This window comes from Oncorhynchus kisutch, linkage group LG25 (genome assembly GCF_002021735.2).
Source record: "Oncorhynchus kisutch isolate 150728-3 linkage group LG25, Okis_V2, whole genome shotgun sequence".
NCBI lineage: Eukaryota > Metazoa > Chordata > Actinopteri > Salmoniformes > Salmonidae > Oncorhynchus > Oncorhynchus kisutch.
Window position 1 is genome coordinate 17,218,325 of NC_034198.2, and position 27,363 is coordinate 17,245,687.

Here is a 27,363-nt window from a genome sequence, read left to right on the forward strand (position 1 = left end):
ACTTGCTTTTGAACTTCTCTTCTAATCAGATGTTTGATGCTGAACATTAATCTGGTTTGATACGGATTAGAATGTATGTGTTTCCCCCCCCCAATACTAAACATAAAGGGATATAGGATATCATATAAAACAATAATCTGTTCGTGAGATAACATGTGTGCTTGACTCACAAATACCTCTTCCAAATTGTACAGAATTTATTAAATGGGCAATTGTATGATTAATCATGTTCATATTAATTGAATTGGTAATCAAGTGGCAATGGTCAATGTTGTTCCCCCAGATGAGCACCTTTGCCCCAAAGGAGCCCAGGTCCATCTTGCCAGTCTGCAATGCTATTGGCTGTCAGAGTCAGCGACATCATGGCTGGAGGCGAAGGGTATCTGTCGTCAGGTGAAGGGTGGGGATCTAGCCACAGTCCGAAGCACTGAAACTCAGACATTCATCCACAACTCCTTCAAATCGTGAGTAAACAGTTTATGATCTTTCTAACAGATTTATACATTATATTCTGTCACCTGACTACACTAATTCACTTCATTCCCCACCACCCTCTTTTAAATTGTTGGGTATGCGGTACCAGTCAAAAGTTTGAACAGACCTACTCATTCAAGGGCTTTTCGTTATTTTTTACTATTGTCTACGTTGTAGAATAATAGTGAAGACATCAAAACTATGAAATAATACATTGAATCATGTAGTAACCAAAAAAGTCTTAAACAAATCAAAACATATTTTATTTCTTATATTCTTCAAAGTAGCAACCCTTTGCCTTGATGACAGCTTTGCACACACTTGGCATTCTCTCAACCAGCTTCATGAGGAATGCTTTTCCAACAGTCTTGAAGGAGTTCCCACATATGCTGAGCACATGTTGGCAGATTTTCCTTCACTCTGCGGTCCAACTCATCCCAAACTATCTCAATTGGGTTGAGGTCAGGTGATTGTGGAGGCCAGGTCATCTGATGCAGCACTCCGTTACTCTCCTTGGTCAAATAGCCCTTATATAGCCTGTTGAAAAACAAATGACAGTTCCACTAAGCGCAAACCACGTGGGATGCCGTATCCCTGCAGAATGCTTTGGTAGACATGCTGGTTAAGTGTGCCTTGAATTCTAAATAAATCACTGACAGTGTCACCATCAAAGCACCCCCACACGGTCACACCTCCTCCTCCATTCTTCACGGTGGGAACCACACATGTGGAGATCATCTCACTCAACGGTTGAAACCAAAAATCTCAAATATACTCATCAGACCAAACTACAGATTTCCACCAGTCTGATGTCCAATGCTCGTGTTTCTTGGCCCAAGCAAGTCTCTTCTTATTATTAGTGTCCTTCAGTAGTGGTTTATTTGCAGCAATTCGACCATGAAGGCCTGATTCACGCAGTCTCCTCTGAACAGTTGATGTTGAGATGTGTCTGTTACATGAACTCTGTGAAGCATTTATTTGGGCTGCAATCTGAGGTGCAGTTAATTCTAATGAACTTATCCTCTGCAGCAGAGGTAACTCTGTGTCTTCCTTTCCTGTGGTGGTCCTCATGAGAAACAGTTTCATCATGGCGCTTGATGGTTTTTGCAACTACACTTGAAACTTTCAAAGTTCTTGAATTTTCCGGATTGACTGATCTTCATGTCTTAAAGTAATGGTGGCCTGTCGTTTATCTTTGCTTACTTGAGCTGTTCTTGCCATAATATGGACTTGGTCTTTTACGATAGGGCTATCTTCTGTATACCACCCCTACCTTGTCATAACACAACTGATTGGCTCAAACGCATTAAGAAGGAAAAACTTTTGAAAGAGTAGATGTGTCCGAACATTTGACTGGTACTGTATGCCTCTTTTTGTATAGAAAATCCACTCAGTGGGTCTGGCTGAGGGACGGCAGGGGAGAAGGGCCGGATAGAAGCGAGGGTTTGGGAACAGGAAGCCACCCTGGGCGGGACAGGGGCAGGGAGAGCCTGGGGGGCTGTACCCAGATGGACCTGGGTTCACCAGGACAGAGGAGGAACACAGTGTGTGAAGGACAGTACCGCTTCCTCTGTGATAAGGTGGTTACAGGTGAGACTGCATGGAGAGTGTACTGCATTAATACGTCATCGCAAACTATAATTCAGAATTAAATGTGTTTGTTGTCTTCATAGGGAGACCTAAGGGGTGTAACATTGTCACAAATTAACACATATTGCGGTGTGCTAATGGATGTGTGTATGTTACCTCTGTATCCTGTAGTTTCCCTGCCTTCGTTAGACAGCTACATCACAGGTGTTCCTCTCATGTCGGGTGTGTACGCCAGGTCACAGCTACAAGTCCTCCCTACAGTCCCAGACCCTGACCAAAAGAGAGTGGAGGTGAGTGACATAATATTTCACACTGATGGAACCGATTATGATACTTTTTTTGTTGTTGATTGACCCACTGGACTGCATTCATATTAGGAGGTTGTCAGATTTCAGGCAAAACTCTTGATATGGATGTCATTCTCATGGCATCACCTAGTGTCGGCTTTGACCACACCTTGTCCCCCCCCCCCCCCCCCCCTTGTGTCTGATTACTTTATTATCCTCCCCTCAGATGCTGCTGTTTCCTGGGCTGTGGTTCAGCCATGCTGGCCAGGTGGTATCAGTGGAGCTGGTCAGCCAGCCCAGAGAAGTGTCCACCTGGGTCAGAGTTCAGATCCTCCGGCCCTACTGCAGCCCCCACCATCACCTGGTGCCCCCAGGTAAAACTTCTTTTTTAAACACCACCTTACAGGAAGTTTTTGAGGTAATTAAATATTTTCAGTCTGGAAAAACACCAGAGCTTGAGAGTATACCAGTAGAGGTATATCAGACCTTTGTTGATGTACTCATAGATACATTATTTGCATGTTTTAATTACTCCTATAAAAATGGAAGACTTTCAGGTACTCAATAAGATGACTTGATTTCATTACTGCTGAAACAGGATCCAGGTGGTAAATATAAAGATCCAGTCCATTTAAAAACTGGAGGCCTCTTACACTTCAGTGTTGTGATGGGGAAATCCTGATGAAATGCATAGCACATAGAACAAACAAGATTTTACCAGATATTGTTCATCCTGATCATGCAAGTTTTTTATATGGACGATATATTGGAGACAGCATACGACAATTACTTGAAACAATTGAACATTGTGAAACATCAAAGATATCAGGCCTGGTCTTTATAGCAGATTTTGAAAAGGCGTTTGATAAAGTACGACTAGAATATATATATACAGTGCCTTTGGAAATGATTCAGACCCCGTTACTTTATCCAAATTTTGTTACGTTACAGCCTTAACCTAAAATTGATTTTTTTTTTATCCTCAGAAAATCTACACACAATACCCCATAATGACAAAGCCAAAATAGGTTTTTAGAATCTTTTACAAATGTATTAAAAGTAAAAAAAACAGAAATAGCTTATTTACATAACTATTCAGACCCTTTGCTATGAGACTCAAAATTGAGCTCAGGTGCATCCTGTTTCCAATGAACATCCTTGAGTTGTTTCTACAAGTTGATTGGAACCCACCTGTGGTAAATTCAGTTGATTGGACATGATTTGGAAAGGCACACACCTGCCTATATAAGGCCCCACAGTTGACAGTGCATGTCAGAGCAAAAACCAAGCCATGAGATCGAAGAAATTGTCTGTACAGTCGTGGCCAAAACTTTTGAGAATGACACAAATATTAATTTTCACAAAGTCTGCTGCCTCAGTTTGTATGATGGCAATTTGCATATACTCCAGAATGTTATGACAAGTGATCAGATGAATTGCAACTAATTGCCATGCAAATGAACTGAATCCCCCCAAAAACATTTCCACTGCATTTCAGCCCTGCCACAAAATGACCAGCTAACATCATGTCAGCGATTATCTCGTTAACACTTATGACACTTATGAAATGCTTGTAATTATACTTCAGTATTCCATAGTAACATCTGACAAAAATATCTAAATACACTGAAGGAGCAAACTTTGTGGAAATTAATATTTGTGTCATTCTCAAAACCTTTGGCCACGACTGTAGAGCTAGACAGGATTTTGTTGAGGCACAGATCTGGGTACCAAAAAATGTCTGCAGCATTGAAGGTCCCCAAGAACACAGTGGCCTCCATCATTCTTAAATGGAAGAAGTTTGGAACCACCAAGACTTCCTAGAGCTGGCTGCCCGGCCAAACTGAGCAGTCGGGGGAGAAGGGCCTTGGTCAGGGAGGTGACCAAGAACCCCATGGTCACTCTGACAGAGTTCAAGAGTTCCTCTGTGGAGATGGGAGAACCTTCCAGAAGGACATCCATCTCTACAGCACTGTACCAATCAGGCCTTTATGATAGAGTGGCCAGACGGAAGCCACCCCTCATTAAAAAGCACATGACAGCCCGTTTGGAGTTTGCCAAAAGGCACCGAAAGACTCTCAGACCATGAGAAACAAGATTATCTGGTCAGACGAAACCAAGATTGAACTATTTGGCCTGAATGCCAAGCGTCACATCTGGAGGAAACCTTGCACCATCCGTACGGTGAAGCATGGTGGTGGCAGCATTATGCTGTGGGGATGTTTTTCAGCGGCAGGGACTGGGAGTCTAATCAGGATTGAGGCAAAGATGAAGAGTGCAAAGTACAGAGAGAACCTGCTCCAGAGCGCTCAGGACCTCAGACTGTGGTGAAGGTTCACCTTCCACCAGGACAAGGACACTAAGCACACAGCCAAGACAAGGCAGGAGTGGCTTCGGGACAGGTCTCTGAATGTCCTTGAGTGGCCCAGCCAGAGCCCGGACTTGAACCTGATCGAACATCTCTGGAGAGACCTGAAAATAGCTGTGCAGCAATGCTCCCCATCCAACCTGACAGAGCTTGAGAGGATCTGCAGAGATGAATGAGATATAGGTGAGCCAAACTTGTAGCGTCATACCAAAGAAGACTGAAGGCTGTAATCTTTGCCAAAGGTGATTCAACAAAGTACTGAGTAAAGCATCTGAATACTTTAAATGTGATAGTTCCGATTTTTTAAATATTTTTCTAAATTGGCAAACATTTCGTGACGCCATATTGTTGTGCAAAAAAATCTTACACAGGGACACTCAAAGTCAATCTTAAATTAATCATTGTTTATTGTCAGCGCGCTTGTCACGATAATCGTGAGAAGCGGACCAAAGCGCAGCGTGGTGTGAATGCATGATTTAATGAAGACGGGAAAAACACGAAATACACTAAAACCAACTAACCAGACGACCGTGACCGCTATAGCAACAGAATGCCAACATGCAACATCACATAGACAATAACCCACCAACCGCAATACAAAACAGGCTACCTAAATATGGTTCCCAATCAGAGACAACGACAAACACCTGCCACTGATTGAGAACCATATCAGGCCAAAACACATAGAAATAGACAAACTAGACATACAACATAGAATGCCCACTCATATCACACCCTGACCAAACAAAACATAGAAACAAACAATGCAAATAATGGTCAGAGTGGGACAGCGCTGGAGAGGTTCCAACTAACTCAAAGCACCATAGTACACATGTCAATCAGAAGCTCCCTTTGGACAGACCCAGCAGTTGTCAAATATACAAGTTGTATTTGCATGATTTAGCATAATTAATTAATCATTTCTGTTTTGTTTCATTCTTTTGACCGACGAATACTGTTTCATAACATGTGACAGACCAACACCTCACGAGGCCTCTTCTCTCTAAGCTGAGACCTTGAAACTGAGATATCTTTCATTTCTTTCTCAAAACAAGGTCTGGGCGTACTGCCAAATTGCAGATCCTGATAAGTGAGGATTTGTACAGTCAGCCACTTGCAAGAACACAGAAATAAAAACAAGGGATAAAAGCTAAAGTGTCAATGTATGCCGATGACTCAAGTTTTTTCTTAAGACCACAATCTGGATCCCTGCACAATCTCATTGAAGATCTTGATCACTTTTCTAGCCTCTCTGGACTCAAATGTAATTATGACCAGTGTACCATATTACGTATTGGATCGTTAAAAAACACAGTGTTTTCACAACCTTGTAGTTTACCAATAAAATGGGCGGATGGTGAAGTAGACGTACTTGGTATTCACATCTCAAAAAATAGAAATGAATTGACCACAATCAATTTCAATTGAAAGTTAGCAAAAACATATACGATTCTTTACCCATGGTTTACTTACTTACTAATGGCGCTGCCTACTCCAGACAACTTGTTTTTTAAAATCATATGAGCAAAAAATATTTCATTTTATTTGGAATGCTAAGCCCGGCAACATTAAATGTGCCTATTTATATATGAGCTTAAAGCTTTAAATATGACAGCTTTAAACCTCTCACTGTACATAAGTGACACACCAAAATGGTCCTGTAGATCATTAAGAAAGGCTCATCCTTTGTTTAACATTTTTATTTTTGCCTTTATGCAGATCACAACTTCTCATTTCCAACTAATTGAAAATGACATGTTGTTTAAAGTATCTCCCTTTCTCAAACAAGCCATACAAAGCCGGTTCCAATTTCAGTTTTATCCTCCAGAAAATATAGAGCACGTATTACAACAAATATTATGTTTAAACTCAAATTTACTCATTCATTTAAAAAAAACATTCTTTATGGATTTTTTCAATTTAAAAAAATTATATTTATTAATGATATTATGAATATAAACGGTGGAGTTATGTCACATATGAAGCTATTGAAACTATATGGGAATGTCTGCTCAGTCCAAACTTATAACCAACTGATTGCAGCATTGCCACAAAAATGGAGGAGACAAGTGGAAGAGGGAGAAGGTAGGGAACTTGTTTGTCTGACATATATTAAAAATACAAATAGTCTGAAAAGAATTGGCATAAATAGAAATGTAAAGTTTAATTTGAGAACAAAAATATTTACAGCTGTGCCATACAGGTTGCAAAATAAATGGGAAGAGATTTTCGATGTACTGATTCAATAGCACATGGTCTATGAACTGATACACAAAACAACCCTTTAAGCAGCACTTCAAGTTTTTTAAATTTAAATTGTTATACAAAAGTCTTGCCACCAACTGAAGGCTATATAATATGGGGCATACAACACTCTCAGCTCTGTACATTTTTCTGTGAAGAGACAGACTCACTAGATCATTTATTCTGGTATATGTAAAATGTACATGTGAAATGTATGTATGTATGTATTGCAGAAAAGCTGTAAAAACTAAAAGGATCTGTGTCCTCCGAAGAGGGGATGGGCTAATAAGTAAAAAGGAAAAAAGAAACACCACCTCAGGTTATTAATAAAAATTTTGTTGTATTGGAAGACTTGCCCTGTGTGCGTTTGTGCTGATTCATTCCTGCTTGTTTTTGTGTTTCCCTGATGTATGATGATCGATCTTTCAGTATACATAACTGGTACTCACTCTCATTTCTCTCTCTCTCTCTCACTCTCTTGTTCTCTCTCTCTCTCATTGCCTTTCTTTCTCTCTCTCTCTCTCTCTCTCTCTCATTGTCTTTCTTTCTCTCTCTCTCTCTCTCTCTCTCTCTCGTTATCTTTCTTTCTCTCTCTCTCGTTATCTTTCTTTCTTTCTCTCTCCTCCATATCTTTCCCTTATCCATCTCTTTTTCTATGCAGGTTGTAGTTCTCTCCTGAACCCGTTCAGTTGTTGCTCTATCACCCCTCTGTGTAACACTACGGGAGGCTGTGCCCTGGGACAGTACTGGTGCCACCTGTTGGAGGCCTGTGTCACTGTCACCAGCCCCTGCAGTCCCTACAACCAGTCCCCCTCTACAGGGGAGCGCAGCTACCCCCTGCCCCCCAGATACCCTGACATACCCCCCTTCTACCACCTGGTGGCAGACCTGCCCATGAGAGTGGCTCCTTGCTCAGAGCCTGCTCATATTAGTGTATGTGTGAGACGTTCTTATTTACAGAGGGTTTCTTATGTACAGTTCTTATTTACATGCTTTATGCTTTGGATAAGTCAAATCAATGAAATTCAAATAACTATGCTTCATTCTCTCTCTGTCAGATCCTGCCAGAGAGGGAGATCAGTGTTTACCCCGATGACATTCTGTCCATCCAACACACCGGGAGACCTGGAACCTTCCTGAGTTGCCGCGACAACGCCTCCTCATCCTCCTCCCCCTGGCGACAAAGCTACCTCTCCCTGCAAGGGGCGGAGTGGGGGGGCTGGTGGGAGGGGGGGCTCTCGTCCCAGCCGGATGGAGGGCAGTGGGTGGACGGGGTGGTGTGCGACCTACGGGTGCTGTACGTCGACACACTGCATGGGCATGGCTATATTTCAAGTTCGGGCCAGAGTGAACTTAGTGGCTTCACTCACATTGGGAACATCAGTACGACCATAAGTATGACCCCTGAAACCTCAGCTCCTGCCCCAGCAAAAAGTCAAATTTCTGGCCTTTGTATGATCCATCCTCTGCCTGATGGAGACAACCAGATCCATATATTGGTTGACACTCCTATACTCATTGTGGTTAAAATATTCTCTGGAAAAGGGGCTACCAGCTCCTGGTTGGCTCCGGTGCTCCAGACAGGGGTCCCCTTCCTCCCGTCCTGCCCAGGAGAGTTACCTGACTCCTGGCCTGGTTGTGAGAGAGACTCCCCTGACAGCTGGTTCTCCCACATGTCCCTGGTGCTACCCTCAGTGGGTGTCCACACTCTAAATGTCAGTGCTGTGAATGGAGTGAGTGAACAGAGTACCTGTGTACAGGTTTGTGTCTATGAGCCGGTGGCTGGACTCAGTGTAGAGCCACATGGACATCTGAGGATGCTGGTGGACTTGTCACAGGTGAGTTAGCCCGACTAGTTGTATTGTTGTATTGTATTTTATAGTATTTATTTGAAAATCTGTGTTTTCTTTGTGCATCTTTGAAAATAATCTGATTTTCTTTTATTTATTTGTTCTGCTGATCACGTCCCTGCTACTGTACTGAAATTATACATTGTCACCGTTCCCTGTTTTTTCTAAGGCATTTACAGCCACGGCGGAGACTGGTTCCTCAGTAAAGTACACCTGGGTGATTGACAAGCTGGATAAGTTTTCCTATGAGGGAGACACCTATAGTGTGATGTTCAAGAAGCCAGCTGAGTACAAACTGAAGGTACTAAGCTCATCCATTTCATATAATTTATATAATACCGATATAACAGTGTAAAGTGCCCATAGAGGCTCACTAATAACTTGTCTCTGTTCCTCCAGGTGACTGCAGCCAACCCTGTGAGCTCCCAGACCCTAGAGGTCACTCTGACTGCTGACACCATGACACCTCTGGCCGACCCAGAATTCCTCTCTGTCAAGGAGGTTATTGCTGTGGCCGCACTGCGTCTCTACACTTTCAGGGTCAAAGTTGATGTCTCCCTAGGCGTCACTTTCAGGTTAGGGTCATTTTCTGTTTCGCAGAAGTATTCGCTTGGAGTGATATTACATCAATGAGGGTAGCATATCTGTTTACTCCATTATTTTCTCATTAACTACTGCTGGAAGTGGTGTTGGAGGTCCAGTACGGGGCACTCTTCCCTCTGGTGTAAGGAGATCCCATTGCCCCAGGGCAGTGAAGGGGACATTGCCCTACATAGGGTGCCATCTTTCAGATGAGACTTTTAAAAACCCTAAGCTATTAAATATTATTTCCTGTAGGTGGTCTTTTGGTGATGGCAGTGCCCAGGAAAACCAAACCTTTCCTGCCCTGTCTGAGTCCCAGGACAGGCCAGTGGAGCGAGGAGTGACACAGGTGTATGTGCAAGACTCTGTGAGCCATGTCTACCTACAGCCAGGTAAACATACCTCTACCAATGTGTAAATTATTGGAATTCATTCTAATAGTATAGATGCTTGCATATCACTCCTCTTTGCATTCAATACAATAGGGTATGTCTCTATTAATCTACAGTGCCTTCTGAAATATTCAGAGCCCTTGACTTTTTCCACCTTTTGTTAGGTTACAGCCTTATTTTAAAATTGATTAAATGTAATTTTCCCCCTCATCAATCTACACACAATACCCCATAATGACTAAGCGAAAACATTTTTTTTGTCTTTTATAATTTATATAAGAAAACAGAAATATCACATTTACATAAGTAGTCAGACCCCTTACTCAGTTCTTTGTTGAAGCACCTTTGGCAGTGATTACAGCCTTGAGTCTTCTTGGGTATGACGCTACAAGCTTGACACACCTGTATTTGGGGGAGTTTCTCTCATTCTTCTCTGCAGATCCTCTCAAGCTCTGTCAGGTTGGATGGGGAGCGTCGCTACACAGCTATTTGGGCCACTCAAGGACATTCCGAGACTTGTCATGAAGCCACTCCTGCGTTGTCTTGGCTGTGTGCTTAGGGTCATTGTCCTGTTGGAAGGTGAACCTTCGGCCCAGTCTGAGGTCCTGAGCGCTCTGGAGCAGGTTTTCATCAAGGATCTCTGTACTTTGCTCCGTTCATCGTTGCCTCGATCCTGACTAGTCTCCCAGTCCCTGCCACTGAAAAATATCCCCACAGCATGAGGCTGCCACCACCATGCTTCACCGTACGGATGGTGCCAGATTTCCTCCAGACGTGACGCTTTGCACTCAGGCCAAAGAGTTCAGTCTTGGTTTCATCAGACCAGAGAAACTTGTTTCTCATTGTTTGAGAGTCTTTAGGTGCCTTTTGGTAAACTCCAAGCAGAGTTTGTGCTTTTTAACCGAGGAGCGGCTTCGGTCTGGCCACTTTACCATAAAGGCCTAACTGATGCTGCAGAGATTTTTGTCCTTCTGGAAGGTTCTGCCATCTCCACAGAGGAAATCTTGAGCTCTGTCAGAGTGACCATGGGGTTCTTAGTCACCTTCCTTTTGGTACCCTTCCCCAGATCTGTGCCTCAACAAAGTCCTGTCTCGGAGCTCTACGGACAATTCCTCCGATCTCATTGCTTGGTTTTTGCTCTGACATGCACTGTCAACTGTGGGACCTTATATAGACAGGTGTGTGCCTTTCCAAATCATGTCCAATCAATTCAATTTACCACAGGTGGACTCCAATCAAGTTGTAGAAACATCTCAAGGATGATCAATGGAAACAGGATGCACCTGAGCTCAATTTTGAGTCTCATAGCAAAGGGTCTGAATACTTATGTAAATCCTTTTTTATTTTTTTATGTAACATTTGCAAACATTTCTACAAACCTGTTTTTGCTTTGTCATTATGGGGTATTCTGTGTAGGTTTGCTGAGGAAATCGTTTAATTAAATCCATTTTCGATTAAGGCAGTGACACAACAAAACGAGGAAAAAAGAAAGCGGTCTAAATACTGTATATCACTCTGTCTCTCACTCATACAGATGACTACACACTGACTGTACAGGTCTACAACCAATACGACAACATCAAGAGGGCCATATCACTGAAGGTACGGCCTCCATTGACTCGTATACTCATCTCCCCATCTCCTCCGGTTCCCCTGGTCAACCAGACCTTTCTTCTTGAAGCCTCTTCATACCCATTTCACTACGGAATCCTGTACACTTGGAACTTTGGGGACGGTTCAAAGGAAATCCAAGGATTCCACAGCAAAGTTAGCCATGTTGCTCGGACCACTGGGGTTTATAACATGACTGTGTGCGCTAACAACACCTTGACTGCACTGACAGCCTGGGTGGCCGTGGCAGTGGTGGAGAAGGTATCTGGACTCCAGTTGCGCTCTAGTGGACACAGTGAACTGAAGTCTGCAACTGAAATCAAGGGCAAAGTGGCTTCAGGTTCCAGTCTTCACTGGGACTGGGACTTTGGTGATGGGACTGGACATAAAAACATCACAGACAACTCTGCATCCCATGTCTACGAGTCCCCAGGGAGTTACACAGTCAAAGTGACCGTATCTAACGCAGTCAGCCAGGCTAGCCAGTCCATCCGTCTGGAAGTCTACAGGTTGGCCATCAGTGGAATTCTGCCATCGGAGTGTTCCGAGACAGAGAAAGAGATACCGCTCCAAGCACTGGTGAACGGGAATGTTTCCATGCTGACTTTCCATTGGAATTTCGGGGATGGATCACCTTTGTCAGTACAGAAGGGAAAGTCTGTTGTTACTCACACTTATTCAAACTCTGGGGTTTATAACGTTAACGTAACTGTTCTCAGTATAGTAGGATATGTATTTTATGATGCCAACGTTTGCATTGAGGCCCCCATTACCGGGATAACCATCCACCCATCACAGGATGCTGTGGCAGTAGGAAAAGAGGTGTGTTTTAATGCAGTTGCTGCCCCCAAAAGACAGCCCACTGGATATCAGTTTCTGTGGCTCAATCATTCATCCAACAGCTCTCCTATAAGAGGACTGGCTCATCATTGCTTTGTGTATAAGGAGGAAGGGATCCATGATGTTTCAGTGATGGCAAGTAACAAAGTCAGCCAGAGCATAGCCAAAGCCACGGTTGCTGTGCAGAAGCCTGTGAGTAAACCATCCATAGCACATAGCAGTCAAAGCAACACACTGACTGTCAATGAGAAGATGACACTTTGGGTCAAGAGTTGCCCTGGGACCAATGTTTCTGTGCAGTGGGACTTTGGTGACGGCTCACCACTGGCAAAGAGTCTAAATGTTTCCCATGTCTTTACTTCCACTGGCAGGTTTACAGTCAAGGCCACAGCTTCTAATGCAGTTAGCCTGGATTCTGTTAACCTGGAAGTGAACGTACTTCTTCCTGTGTCAGACCTGAAGCTGAAAATCAGCCAGCCATTTGCAGTAGTAGGAGAAAAGACTGTCATAACAGCATTTGGCAATGTTTCAGGTCATGTCAATTTCTACTGGTCAGTGGATGGCCCTGATACCACCACTGAGCTTGGGATGTCTCACTTTCAGTATGTGTTTCTTAAAGCAGGTGTGTATCAGGTCAAAGTCACAGCCCAGAACCTGGTTAGCCAACAAGAGGCAGCCATTTTGATTATAGTTTTAGAGAGAATACAAGGGCTTCAATTCTCAAGTCTGAGCCTGACATCCATGAACTACATACCAACCAGAGAGAGTGTCTTGCTCACGGCGTCAGTAACACATGGCTCCAATGTCACTTACCATTGGCTAGCCAACCAGAGAGGTGTGACCCAAACTGGCAGTGTTGGTGAGAACTTTGTGTGGTTCACTGAAACTCCAGGTAATATATCTGTTGAGTTGACAGCTTCCAACGGACTTGGTAAGACGACCAGCCGTATTTCTCTAAAGGCAGTAGAGCGAGTTTCAGGAGCTAGAATGTCAACAGCTAGAGACACCATACCATTAGAGAAGTATACCAACATTTCTGTAACTGTGGAGACTGGATCTGACCTTCAGTATCTCTGGAATGTGAACTCAGAACTTTCACCCTTACAGACCGATGTTCCTTTTCTTCTTTACAAGTTTGAGACTCTGGGTTCTTGTTCTGTCAGTGTGTCGGTCCAGAATGTTCTCAGTTCAAGCAACGCCACCAAACATTTCACAGTTCAGGAGGAGGTTAGAGAGGCAGACTTTCAGGTAGGTGGCAAGACACATCCATTCTTTATAACGTCCAATACTCAAGTTGCACTCTATGGATATGTCAATAAAGGGAATGGTCGGCACTGGGAGTGGAAAGTTGTTGGGTGTACTGGAGGTGCTGTGGTTTTGGACAACAATCAGTCAGTTATCTATACCTTTACAGATGTAGGGGTCTATAATGTCTCTCTGAACGTCTCTAATGGTATTAGCTGGCAGGCAGTCTCACACAGAGTCACCATCCAGGATGCTATTCAGGGCTTGACTCTAAACCTTAGCAGGTCTACGGTCTGCGCTGAAGATCATATTGCTTTTACACCATTAGTTTCCAAAGGAACCAATGTCAGCTTCTCTTTAGCCTTTGATGAAGTTGAGCCATCATATGACCTTGTTGAGGTAAGCTTCACCACCTCCACCCTCCCAGTTGGGTCTCACTCTGTCACAGCCCGAGCCTGGAACAAGGTGAGCAACTCCCAGGTGTCATTGACCGTCCAGGTGGTTGAGAGGATCGGGGGCCTACGACTGGTCAACTGCTGTTCCACTGCTCTAGAAGCTCTAAAGGAGGTCCCTTTCCAAGCAATTGTCATGAGTGGTTCTCCAACCGATTACACCTGGACGATCCAATTAGAAGGGTTCCAGCCCTCACAGGTCATTGGACAGGAAGTGATATATACCTCACCCGGAAGTGGTTCGTTGTCTGTGGGTGTGATGGCCAGTAATGGCTTCTGCTCTGAAACCCTGAATGAGACAGCTATTGTTCAGTTGCCTGTGAGGGAGGTCACGATTGTTTGTGATTCTACAGAAAACTTTAGAGGCTATAGTGTCAGATTCTCAGTCACAGTAGATGGTGGCAGCAATTTGAGGTTTCAATGGGGCTTTGGAGACTCAAGCGAAGGAGTTGTCGTCACAAAATCCAATAGAGTAGACCACACATATCTCACTGCTGGAAAATATATTGTTCAAGTCACAGCCTTCAATAACGTCAGCCAGGTCTCCACACAACTGCTCACTGAGGTGAGAGAACTCCAGTGCTCACTCCCTCAGGTCACTTTAGTCCAGGGCCAATCCACAATCGTCAAGTCTAGATCCAGCTACTTTGAAGCAAGCGTAGACATCAAAGGCTGCACCGCATACAAGACCATGTACCTATGGGAAGTGTTTAGGGGGAGTGGCTGTGGAGCTGACAAGACTGACGACACTATGGTAACCCAAAGCAGTGGGCACCCAGCAATCCAGAACAGCAGTGGACATCCAGTAACCCTGATTAACCTGGTGGGTGTGACTACACCACTGTTGTCCCTCGCTAAGCAGGCCCTGGAGGTGGGCCAGTACTGCCTGGGGTTCACTGTCTCTCTCCAGGGAACCCCTCTACGCCTGTACAGGACGTCCAGGCTCTCTGTGGTTCACAGTTCCCTGGTACCCATCATCAGGGGGGGATCGCTTAGACTGGTGTCGAGCCACAGTGACCTGATCCTGGATGGGTCAGAGTCCCATGATCCGGACGGAGAGGAAGGGGAGCTGAACTACCACTGGGAATTCATCACTGAGGTCATTTAAATCAGAATTAGGAACCCTTCATTGCCTTTCTACATTTTAGGTTGAGATTGTTCACTTACATTTATGTTAACTTATATTGCTGTCTCACCTGGATGTTTTCTCATAATTGTACCAATGGTGTCCGTTTCTGCCTGTAGAACTCTACTGGATGGTCGTCCCAGGACCAGGATCAGCTTGTAGGGTATGACAGCAGCAGGTTGACTGTCCCCAGCAGGAAGCTACAGCCAGACAAGCTCTACCTCTTCACCCTCACTGTCCAAAAGGAAGGGAGGAGACCTATCTCTACTACACAGTCAGTGAGTCCCACATTATCTCTACACACCACAATATCTTGATGCAACGAAGGTGGTTCAGCGAACCATGCTCTGTAAATGGGTTGCTGTGAATTTGACAGTAACTTACAGGCAGCTAGTGGTAGGTATAAGTTACTGTTTTTCATATTGCAGTACAACTACTGTAGTCTAATTACAGTATCAAGTACTGTGAAATGACGCACAGTAAAATACCGTATAATTGACGTACTCTACTGTAAAAAACAAATACTACTGTCATCGTAATGAATGAATGAATGGATGGATTAATTAATTAAATTCATTGAAGGGAGATGGTGTTTGTATTTTACAGGATTTTACTGTAATTACATGAGATTGGTGCAAGCAGGTTGGCTGCTAGGTAATGTTTTACACATTACAGCATATCAATTCATATTTGGTGTTTTATATAACTTGCACTTGTAGAGGCCTTAATGGTATTTTTCTATCTCAATATCAAATCATTTCTGGGTAACAATTAAGTACCTAACTGTGATTGTTTTCAAATAAAATGGTGAAAAGACACAAAAATAGAAAAATAGCTTCTTAGCAAAGAGCAATTTCTCAAGCAAGAATTTTGCTGGGAATGTCTGGGAGTGGTCTGAGTGGGGAGGGGAAAACTAGCTTTTATTGGCAGAGAGGTTTGGAACGCTCTTTCTTATTGGTCTATTAACTAATTTACCAACTTGTGATATCATCGCACAAAAACAGGCTGACATTTCAGCCGGTCCTTTCAAAAAGGGTCCTTTTTCACAGCATTATTCCAACCTCATAGTGTGAAAATATATATAAAACAGAAGAAAAACTAAATGTTTGACTGAACTGGGCCTTTAACAAAGGTTTCCAAACTGGAAGTGACTGCAGGGCAAAACAGACAAATGCTCAACCATTAAAAGTTTAAGACTAGCTGCCTCTCCAATCTGTCCCCTATACATTTATAATTGATGGGGCACTACTACCACATACCAGTTAAACTGGTACAGCATTCTCACTAATGGGTGCAACAAATATAGCCTCTTACAAGGCAGGCCTCAAAATATGTTAATGAGCCAGAAATAACAATACCATGCACCCGCTAGTGGTCAAAATGACGATATAAAGGTTTCAGTTTCAGTGTGGTCGTGTTATGTTTATTTGAGAGGATATACATGTCAAATACTCCTCCATTCCTCTAGGTGGCGGTATCTAAAGTTGCAGTGCTTCCTGTAAGTGTGGAGTGTGTTTCCTGCAGTAGCCTCTCTTCTTTCCGTGTCAGCCAGAGTCGCCCCATTGTGCTCTCTGGTCGTTGTGACAAGTGTGGCAGCCATGTTCAGGTAAGTTCCCCTCTACGTAGCTAATTGGCTGACCTAAACAACATTTACCGTTTGTGACAAATTAAATAAAGTCAGGCACCATCAGCTGTCATGGCTGCTTTCTGTAGGACTTATGGTGGAAAGTTGATGTATGGTCTTCCTCTTTTCACAGTACAAATGGAGCGAAAAGGATCAGAACGGCGTGACCCTTGACCTGAACAAGGTGACCACTACGGGCAGTCTCTCTCCTGAACTGGTGGTCCGACCGGGGGTGCTGCAGGAGGGGTGTAACTATACCTTCACCCTAAATGTTACCCACCCTGCTGGGGGAAGATGGGGGTTTGCTAGCCTGACCCTCCTGCCCAACCCTCCACCCCATGGAGGGGTGTGTACTCTTACTCCAGGCCCTGGGGAAAACATACACCTGCTGGAGACTGTGGTAACATACAACTGCTCAGGTAATAGAAACAAAGACTCAAAGATACAATCACATCTTCTTTTGGTGTCTTTGCCATGTTTTACCATGGTGTACCAGATGTTCTGTATCTACTCTATAGGTTGGCTGGATGAGGATCGTGAGTCCCCCCAGATTATCTACATTCTCCAGGTGGCATCGTCATGCCCAGGCTGGGGCCAAGCCTGTCCCCTTCTCACCCTCTACAGGGGTACGCAGCGTACATTTGGCAGTCTGGTTCCTCTGGGGGAGGCGGGGCCAGAGAAGGACCGGTCAATCATCTCTGTGATCCTGCAGGTAGAGGACCACCTGGGTTCAAAGGTCACAGCACTTAACAGGTGAACTGGAGATGAGTTTAAAACTGAGAATGCAGGGAAGAGGTTCCGACCTCAAGAGACCCATGGAGGTTGTAAAAAGAAAATTTATGGATGCTTTTGTTTTTTCAGAACTATAACAGTGCTGAGACCTGTGGATGGAGATGGGATCACAGAGTGGCTGAGGAACAAGAGCCAAACCGAACTATCGGGTTTACTTCAACAGGGTAACCCACAGCAGCTCATTCCCTATTCCATCGCCCTCACCAGCCAGCTCAATCAGGTATGAACATTACCTTTGTCTTTACCTGGCTGTGTCTCTCTTCTCCTTAACGTTATCTTTCCTTTACCTGTCTATCTCTCTACTCTCGGTCACAGGTGGATCTGACTTTGAGTGAGCAGGATCTCAGGGACAAGAGGGAGATCAGGGGGAATGTGACACAGGCGCTGGCCTCTCTGTCTGTGTACTCTCTACAGGATGCAGCCCAGATCAGCTTAGCCCTGGCCCAGTCCACTGTAGGTAACCTGGCCATAGTCTACTCAGACGGAGTTTGTGGCAATAAAAGCCTGGCAAAAAGACCCACAAATGATACAGACTTGTCCTCGACGCCTGAATGCCCCTGTGTGTTGTCTCTTGCAGGCAGTCCCAAGTGAGGTGGTGTGTGAGGGCTGTCAGGAGAATGTTCTAGATTCTGTGGGGAGAATGATCAGGGTTCTGGAAGAGCAGACGGGACTAGGAGATGACACAGCCATAGACACGGGCAGAAATATCCTCCATGTGATAGGTACGGTACCAACTTCTGAGTGGGATCGACGGATACATGCTCACAGAGCAACGACAGGAATTAGTCCAAGATTTTTGACCAAAAACGGTTATTTCTCTCTCTGTCTCCAGGCAATTCGTTGGCTGCTGTGTTCGAGTCCAAGCTCGTCTCCTCTGGTCCTCGCACTCACTCTAATGTATCTGAAACTGCAGTGTCAGCCCTGGACCATGCCAGGGCTCTCATGCTTATTCTGATGCGCTCGCGGCCACACGACAAGGAACCCCTCTCTCTCTCTGCTCCACAGATCAGTGCCGTTGGTTACCACGGAAACCCCTCGGAACTCCTCTGCACCACTGACCCCTCGGTCAACACCCGCCAATCAAACCAGTCCAACAAATGGCAATTAAACCCTGACAAGCCAGAGTCATACCCAGCACATCCACCCTGCCAGTTCCTCATTCCCTCTTCTCTCAGTGCCCAGCTCCAGCGTCAGGTCCAGGGATCTGAGGTGGTACAGATTCTCCTGGGTTTGGAAGGGGGGTCTGAGTTCTTCTCAGCAGCCAACCCACCTATTTCTACTTCTCTGGCTGCCATGGAGTTCACCACGCCCCAGGGACAGCCCATACCCATTGCTAACCTGGACACTGACAGATCTATCAGGGTTACTTTGCCCTTAATATATACTGTAGGAAGGATCGGCGCTGGGCATCGGGCTAGTGGAAGTGGGTCTGGGTCTAGATCTGGTGGAATTGACAGAGACGAGGGACGAGCCCCAATGGTTAACTTTACACTCCGAGCCAAAGGGTGGCTGGATTTTACAGTGAGGGCAATGAAGAATATGGATCCCAATGCTGGACTGTACATCTCCTTAAACTTCAGCCTGCTTCCAGGAGCTTCTCTGGTGGGCTCAGGACATGTGACAATCACAGTGGCCACCCAGCCAGGTCATCCTGCCTCCCATGATTCCCTAGTCAGAGAGCTGACCCTCTCCCTCTCCAGCCAGTCATCTGTGGAGGACACCATCTTCCTCTCTCCTCTGTGAGTGTTCTGTATCTAGACAGTTATGTTTTCCAAAACCTTTTACAAGTTGTTCACTTTTACACCGACAGAATGTTGTGAGGCCTGATTTTCTTCCACACATGGCGTATGATGACATGCCAGTCATTTACTAATGCAGCTTGTTGCCTATTATTTCTCTTCGTCCCTAGACTTAACAGCACAGTACAATCTCTCTTTGTGAACCTGACATCCAGTCTGAGTGGAGCTCCAGTCCAGGCCTCAGTGTGTGTGTTCAGCTCTCTTTGCCAGTACTACAGCCCGAGGAAGAGGCGCTGGAGCACTGAGGGCCTCCGGCCACTGGAGGGCAGCACCCTCCACTCAGCACACTGCCTCACCCAGCACCTCACCATGTTCGGGGCCAGTCTGTTTGTCCATCCAGACGCTGTGGTGCTACTGCCACCGGTATGTTTGGGACACTTTTCAGGTTAACTCATTAGTACATACAGGGAAAATACATGTTAACAGCCTTAGATAGATGCACATACATGCTGAAAAGGTAGGGGGACACAGAATTCCGAGACATGATCATACATTCAATATGGCCACCTGTTGACCCACCTTGGAAGACCGTTTTTTAATTGGAACCTCCTACTGATTCTACTCATTTGTATTACATGTCCCCCTCCATCTCACCACCCCAGTCCAGTGGTCCAATGCGTAATGTGGTAGTGGGGATTGTGTGTGCTGTCCTGGTTCTGATCCACTTCCTCCTGGGCCTGATCGCCCACAAACTGGACCACCTGGAGAGCCTGAGACTATGCCATGTACCACTGTGTGGCCGACCTGGACGGTACAGCTACAAAGTCCTGGTCAAAACAGGCTGGCGACGAGGAGCAGGTAAAGGGACTCGCAGATCTTAGACGACTGGGTAGGTGTAAGCAATAGATCCACTTCTTTTCTGTCATATTGCTGACAGTTCTCACCGAGCCAGTCCTAACAGTCCTAACGTCTGGGAGGGAACGAGGGTAGGAGAGAGAGGACATCTGGCTGAGAAAGCATTGTGTCAAAGTGAAACGCAAACCAGGTTCACGTTCATTTGTACTTCCCATCAGGCACGACGGCCCACGTGGGCATCAGTCTGTACGGGGTGACTAAAAGCGGTTCACGCCACCTGCAGCGGGAGGGGGCGTTCCAACGAAGTGGTCTGGACCTGTTCCACTTGGAGACGGACAGCAACCTGGGAGAGGTGTGGAAGATACGCCTCTGGCATGACAACACAGGTAACTACTGTAGTCTCGCATTGCAAGACTTCGTAGTCTTGTATTCACTCGCCTACTGGAACACCAGGAAAGCAGGAGATCGAGGCTCCAGGTAGTAAGATTCCAAAGAGGTTGACACAACAATACCTGTTCGTGTGTATGTCTCCCAGGTCTGGACCCATCGTGGTACGTGCAGCATGTGGTGGTGTGGAACCCTCAGACAGACCACCTGTTCTACTTCCTGGTAGAAGACTGGCTGTCTGTGGAGAACGACAGGAACGAGGGAGGAGGGACAGTGGAGAAGGAGATGTTGGCCTCCTGTAAGTGCTACAACTCTCTGTATCTGTCTTTACACTCAGGGAGAGCATGACCACCTCAAAGACAGATTTCTTTCTCTCTCTCCATCTATCTCTCAGGTCCTGAGGAGCTGTCTCAGTTCCAACGTGTTCTCTCCTCCCAGCTGGCGTTTGGAATGCTGGAGCGCCACCTGTGGCTCTCTCTGTGGGAACGCCCCGCCCACAGCCGCTTCATGCGGGGGCAGAGGGTGACGGTGTGTGCCCTCCTGCTACACCTCTACCTTGCACTAGGGGCATTGTGGTACGGGGCTGTGGGCGCAGAGGGGCATAGGTGAGATGGCAGTCTAACCAGAACATTCCAGGTGACAATAGTGTACACAATAGAAGGTTCTTGTGAAAGTGCTCAGGTGGGATTCAATCAATCTCGCACTGTGGACAACTCACTGCGCTGAACAACAACATTGATGTTTTGCCTGAGACTAATTAACTCTGTTAAGTGAAAGAATCAGCCATTTTAAGGGTGTTGTGTTTTAGTGTACCGGTTTCGGCCCGGTTGCTTGTAACCTGGGAAACGGTTGCAGTGGGGATGACTATTGCCATCCTGGTGTTTCCTCTCCAGTGTCTCCTCTGCTTCCTGTTGCGAAAGACTCACAGCCAGGTACATCTCCTACATCTCTCTCTCCTTCTCCATCCATTTTTCCTGTTGCCCCGTCAACAAAAAAAATCCTATGACTGCCTATTAAATCACACATTGTTATCACTTCTGTCAATAAAAAACTTAGTCAATCAGAGGTCAATGTGAATGTGTATTGTATATTTACTCTGTTGATTTGGAAAGTGCTTCCAAATCAACAGTCATGTGGAAAGTCCTTGACGGAGATGATACTTGGTTCAGCTACAAATGTTGGGTTGGGTTTCCCTTTCCCTGTGTGCGTTTCAGGTAGCGGTGGATATGTCAGTGCCTCCATCCCCTGTGTGTCAGTCAGTGGAGATGGGCGTCCATCTCGGCCAATCAGATCTTTCCTGCTCCTCCTTCCTGTCTTTGCCTGAAGGACCTGATCCGTCAGGCCTGGGTGGAGACACACCCTCTTCTGTAAGAGTGCAAACTCTCACACGTGTCAATGCATGCACGTACACAGATTCACAAGAGAGCCAGAAAGAGCTGTGTAAGTTGTACACTGAAAAGGCTGAAAAGCCATCTGTTTCTTCTCTCGTAGCTGATGGGAAGCAAGGCATTCAACGCTGAGTTCTGGAATGCCACTAACCTGGGAGTGGAGAAGGAAGGAGATGGCATGACCCTGTGGCCCTCCTGGGAAATAACCTCTGACCCCTTGGGATCATCCCTGGGTCATGCCCGTCTGCTGAAGAGGAAGAAAGCCCTGACGAAGCTATGCCTAGCCTCACCCTCCTCACCCCAATTTCTCATCTCCAACCCCCCACCCTCCTCTACTGCACCTGTGGGTCCATCCCAATCCCTGTCTGGCCTGCATCCAGACCACAGCCATGGACACAACCTGCAACCCAATGTCCTTACCCTGTCTGGTGTGTGTGTGGGTCCCATATGTGTTACTATGACTCCTGTGTGAATAAGTCTAAAATGATTGTCTCTCATGGTGTTTCAGAGGAGGACCTGTTGAGGTCTATAGCAGCAGACACAGGAGTGTCCGACAGTCCCTCAACATCAGACAGTGGCCGCTACTCCCCCAGGACCACCTCTCTGTCCCACAGGTAAGACCTGCCTGACCAGTCCACTCCAGACCCAAACCCCAGAAAATACCGTATCTGGCCCTGTCTACAGTATATCCTCTGAATATACAGTCCTCCTCCTCCCCTCTTTCAGTGGAGATCAGAGTTGATCTGACTGGACTAGATAGCAGGGAACAACCAGTCCTAGTAATTTGTATAGCACTGTTGCCTGTTGGCAAGGAATACTTCTGAGTCTTACTCATCTCTCTGTGGGTTTTAGCCAGAGCCGGGACAGCTCCTGCAGTGGCTGGTCTGAGCTGAGTGTGGACAAACCACTCTATGGGACAGAGATCCACAACCCCCCCTGCTCTCCCATCTCTCTGCATGGGACAGGGCTGTTTAGGCCTTCCTCATCTCTCTCTGTCTACTCCATCGCCAGTACCTTCCTCCCCAGCCCCTCCCCTGACTCCACAGACTCTACCACACGCATAGGTGAGCCACTACACGGACTTATCCAAACTTTGTTACGATTCCCTCCTCTTTATGCCAAATGTATTACTATGTGGATGCGAGAGTTCACCATTTAAAACTTTCTATGAATGATGTCTATTTTGCACAAATAATCCTCTAAACTATCTGAATATTCATATCAAACAACAATTTTCAGACATCATAGAGCATAGTTTCCTCCATGTTTTTCACCCCACCCAGGTGTGGCCCGTGGCAAGCCGAGCTGGCTGCTACCTCCCTGGGCACTGCAAGTCATTTACCCCCTGGTTGTGTTGTTGCTGGGGGCCTGCCTGGCGGTAGTAGGCCTCTATGGGAGTCACTTCTCTCGCTCAGTGGTCCTGATGTGGCTCATCTCAGCCCTGTCTGCCTTCCTCACCTCCGCTCTGCTGCTGGAGCCTCTCAAGGTAGGCAGATAGAGACATACACACAGGGAGGCTCAATAGTCAATGCAACAAATTGTCAGCAATGAATGTTTTCACCGTACCAGAGAGAGAGAGAGATACCATGTGACCCATGTGATTGTAAAACACAAGTTGCTGGCTTTGAATCTATTGAAATCTGTTCAGTCTAAGCGGGACTAGACAGGTATGCACCTTATACCCTTATTAACTAATGGTACTGTCCTCTCCTCAGGTGTGTGTGCAGGCCTTGTTCTATGCTGTGGTGTTAAGGCCTGTCGACCCCGAGGTGAATGATCGGCTGGGGCAGGAGACCGTCATTAAGAGGGAGGGGGGCAACCAGGGGGGCAAGGTGCACCCCCCTTGTGGGTTCGGCCTACTGCAAGCCAAGGAGGAGGCCAGGAAAGTGAGAGCGCTACGATCCCTCATGAAGGTGAAACAGGAAACAACAAAAAACAGCTCCCATACATCCTTATGGTAACCTCTGGAATGAACATATGTGGGGCACTGTTTATGTTCCTAACAACCTAGTACCATTTGGTATTGTACTGGAATTCAAATAACATGCATCTGAATGATTTATCTTCCCTTCTCCTCTCTTGTTCATTCCCTCTGTATACTCACTCTCTCTTTCATTTTCTCTCCTCTCTTCCCCCTCCCCAGCACTGTGTGTGCCACATGTTGTTCCTGTTGGTGGTGTTGATGGTGAACTACCAGGACAGTGTTCAGGAGACCCAGGGAAGACTGCTACACTCTGCCGTCAAACACTCACTGACCACCAACCTCAGCACCATCACTGGGTAAGGGCTGCGTGTGTGGTGTGTGTGTGTGCATGTACCCTGTACTGATTTGTGTATTGGTGTGTGTGTGTGTGCGGGGGCTGTGTCCACATGTATCTCTCTGTGTTGTTTTCAGGTGGGAGGGGGCGTGGCAGTGGATGGACAGCATCCTGGTGCCACACCTCCATCAGAACCCCGCCCTCCACCTGGTGGGGTTACCACGGATACGCTGTATACACACTCCAGACCATAATAATGGAGTCTTTCTGGGGAACAGCAGTTTTACCACACGCCAGCTTCTCTCTGGCCTACACAGCACACACTGGACCACAGCACAGTGAGTTACACACATACACATACAGACACACACCAGCTTCTCTCTGGCCTACACAGCACACACTGGACCACAGCACAGGGAGTTACACACATACACACACCAGCTTCTCTCTGGCCTACACAGCACACACTGGACCACGGCACAGTGAGTTACACACATACACACACAGACACACACCAGCTTCTCTCTGGCCTACACAGCACACACTGGACCACAGCACAGTGAGTTACACACATACGCACACAGACACACACCAGTTCCACACAAATGATCTTACATGATTCTTTGTACCATTTTCATCTCTCAGGTTAAAGGCTGTGTCCATTGACTTCACCCAGTACCACAGAGAGACGAGTCTGTTTGTGTGTGTGTCTGTTCTAATAGAGAAGACCCAGATACACACACTCATCTCCTCCCTCTCCATCCATCCTCTACTCATCCCCCCATCCTCCTCAGGACCAGACCTGGAGATTGCACTCATGGTAACATTTGACAAACAATTTGTTTGTATAAAACAACACTATTATTCCCATTCATTAGGGATTGCAAAAATGTAAGATCGTCAATAGGTTCCGTTCTGAGACACTCAGTTGGCCACTCGGTTTTGAAACCTTTCCCCCCCCCCACCCCCACCCCAAGGTGCTTCTGCTCCTCTCTGCCCTCTTCTTTCTGGGGGTGGAGCTATGGGTCATGGCTACTGACCGTGCCCAATACGTGCGTCAGGGCTGGCGCTGGCTACAGTTCCTCCTCGCCTCTTTGTCCCTGGCGATGGCCGCGCTGCGATTCTGCTTCCTGTCCCAGGCTGCTTCCTGTCTGTCTCAGCACCGCTCCAGACCAGACTCCTTCACTGAGTTCCACAGCGCCGCCCTGCTGGCCAGGAGGTCCACACAGATATCAGCCATACTGCTCACTCTGCTGGTACTCAAGGTACTGGACAACTTAAAGATAGTTCCTAAAGAATGACATTATTTGAATAGTTCCTAACTCCATGGGTTAGGAATCCACATTTTGTGCCAGACCATAATAATGGAGTCTTTTGGGGAACAGCAGTTATACCACACGCAATACAACAATGCAACAATGCAACAATGCAAAAATTTGTGTTTCAGATGGTGGGTACTCTCAGGTACGTGCGGAGGTGGGTGGTGTTTGGTCGAGTGCTTCAGCGGGCATGGAGAGAGATGGCTGCTGTGGCTCTACTACTGATCTTACTGCTGCTGCTCTTCGCTCACACTGGACACATGGTAGGAAATGGAAGGTTATGTAATGTAACCAAGGTTCTCTGCAGGAATATGCGAGACACAGCTCACTCTATGGGAATATGCATTTCCTATTCATGCATATATGTTTGTGTCTCAGCTCTTCTCCAGGTCTGTGGATGGGTTCCTGTCTGTGTACCAGGCTGGTGTGTCTGTGCTGTCTGTGCTGCGTGGTCGCCTGGTCCTGCAGAGGCTCAGCAGGACTCACCCTGTCCTCGGACCCCTCTACGCCCTCTCTCTGCTGGCGCTGGGAGGTTGGCTGCTGGCCCGTCTCTCTGGATCTGTTCTGCTCCGCACATACAGGGTTGTGCAGGCTGAGATGTACAGGCCAGCCATGGAGTCCCAGGACTACGAGATGGTGGAGTTCTTCATCAAAAGACTGAAGCTCTGGATGGGACTCATTAAGGCCAAGGAGGTATGGAGGAAACTCATTCATTCATTTGATTAAACACAAATTGAAACTTATGAAATCTCCCTCCCTCGCTTCTCTCCACAGTTCAGACACAGGGTGAAGTTTGAGGGCATGGTAGTGCCTCCCTCCAGATCATCCCAAGGATCCTGTCGCTCCACCCTCTCCTCCCCCCATCCCCTGTCCTCCGCCCTCTCCCTGGGTTCCGAAGACTCGGGTATGTCCGACGTTCCGGGTTTAGACGTTCAGCTCAACCTGGACCGCCTGCTGTCTTGCGTCAACGGTCTGCTTTCACGTTTCGACCGCGTCAACCAGCTGACTGCAGACGTTCAGGGTCTGGAGACCCAGCTAGAGGAGGTGCAGAGCAGGAGGAGGAAGAGGAGGCCGCAGAGACTTGGAAGAGGAGAAGAGACAAGTGAAGAAAGAGGAGTAGGTGGAGGGGCGATGGGCAGGAGGACAGCTCTGCTACCCCCTCATTCTCGCATCTCCCTCACTTCCTTATCTCCTTCTTTAAACCCCATTACCCTTCTCTCCTGCCCTCCCTCCACCAATCCTTCCCTCCCTCGTGTTCACAGCTCCTACTCTGAGTCTGTCATTCTCCAGCTTCACCCACACCCACCCAGGGACACTCACCTCTCCGAGGCAACCAAACCCACACAAAGGAGCCCTGGCCTGGGCTTGGGCACCGGGCATTCCTGGTGTCCTGGAGCCAGGCAGTTTCCTAGACGTCGAGCCTGGCACTCAGGGAGTTCTCACTCAGCTGATGCAGCTCAGAGGCCCCCCCAGGCCCCTGGTGGAGGTGATAGTGGGGTCAACACGAAGCCCAGGCCCTGTAGTGAGGAGGGGGACAGGAGACGCGCCAGTGAGGGAGTGCCTGTGAAGAGACGGGCCTGGATCTCAGAGGGGCCTGAGACAGACATAGACTGAAACTGAGAGAGGGACTGAGACAGAGATTAAAGTGCCTATTACTGTGGGTATACAGTATCTAGTGTATGAACCTCTAAGGTTCCAGCTATGAATTGCGCAGTACTACTTCAAGAGACAAGTTTTCCCACTGTTGTCTACCTCTTTACTAGAGCTTCTGCATTAGGTATGCTATATACGTATGCTGAGGTTGTATACCTTGTACTTCTTGTGTATCTACTGTATAATAAACATTTAAAGAGGATTATTGTGTCTCCAAGAACTGTGGAATATATTATCCTCTATCTGTAACAAGTAGTGACACACTGCATTAAATAATCACCAAGTTA

General features: G+C 46.5%; 1 protein-coding gene across 1 annotated transcript; it reads left to right on the top strand.

Moving 5' to 3' along the window:
• Positions 1 to 261: 261 nt before the first annotated feature.
• pkd1b (polycystic kidney disease 1b) lies at positions 262 to 27,363 on the top strand. The gene is made up of 37 exons (XM_031804585.1): positions 262 to 464; positions 1,856 to 2,064; positions 2,236 to 2,354; positions 2,578 to 2,725; positions 7,625 to 7,935; positions 8,022 to 8,801; positions 8,983 to 9,114; positions 9,243 to 9,388; positions 9,651 to 9,787; positions 11,322 to 14,665; positions 14,723 to 15,034; positions 16,530 to 16,667; positions 16,819 to 17,104; positions 17,204 to 17,438; positions 17,547 to 17,697; positions 17,793 to 17,930; positions 18,055 to 18,199; positions 18,310 to 19,216; positions 19,474 to 19,639; positions 19,879 to 20,074; positions 20,290 to 20,457; positions 20,607 to 20,756; positions 20,853 to 21,063; positions 21,267 to 21,390; positions 21,673 to 21,825; positions 21,950 to 22,274; positions 22,355 to 22,460; positions 22,699 to 22,910; positions 23,130 to 23,332; positions 23,562 to 23,759; positions 23,990 to 24,126; positions 24,242 to 24,442; positions 24,750 to 24,924; positions 25,082 to 25,369; positions 25,552 to 25,686; positions 25,802 to 26,116; positions 26,198 to 27,363. The coding sequence occupies exons 1-37, from the start codon at positions 262 to 264 to the stop codon at positions 27,035 to 27,037; spliced, it is 12,144 nt and encodes a 4,047-aa protein (XP_031660445.1). The 3' UTR covers positions 27,038 to 27,363.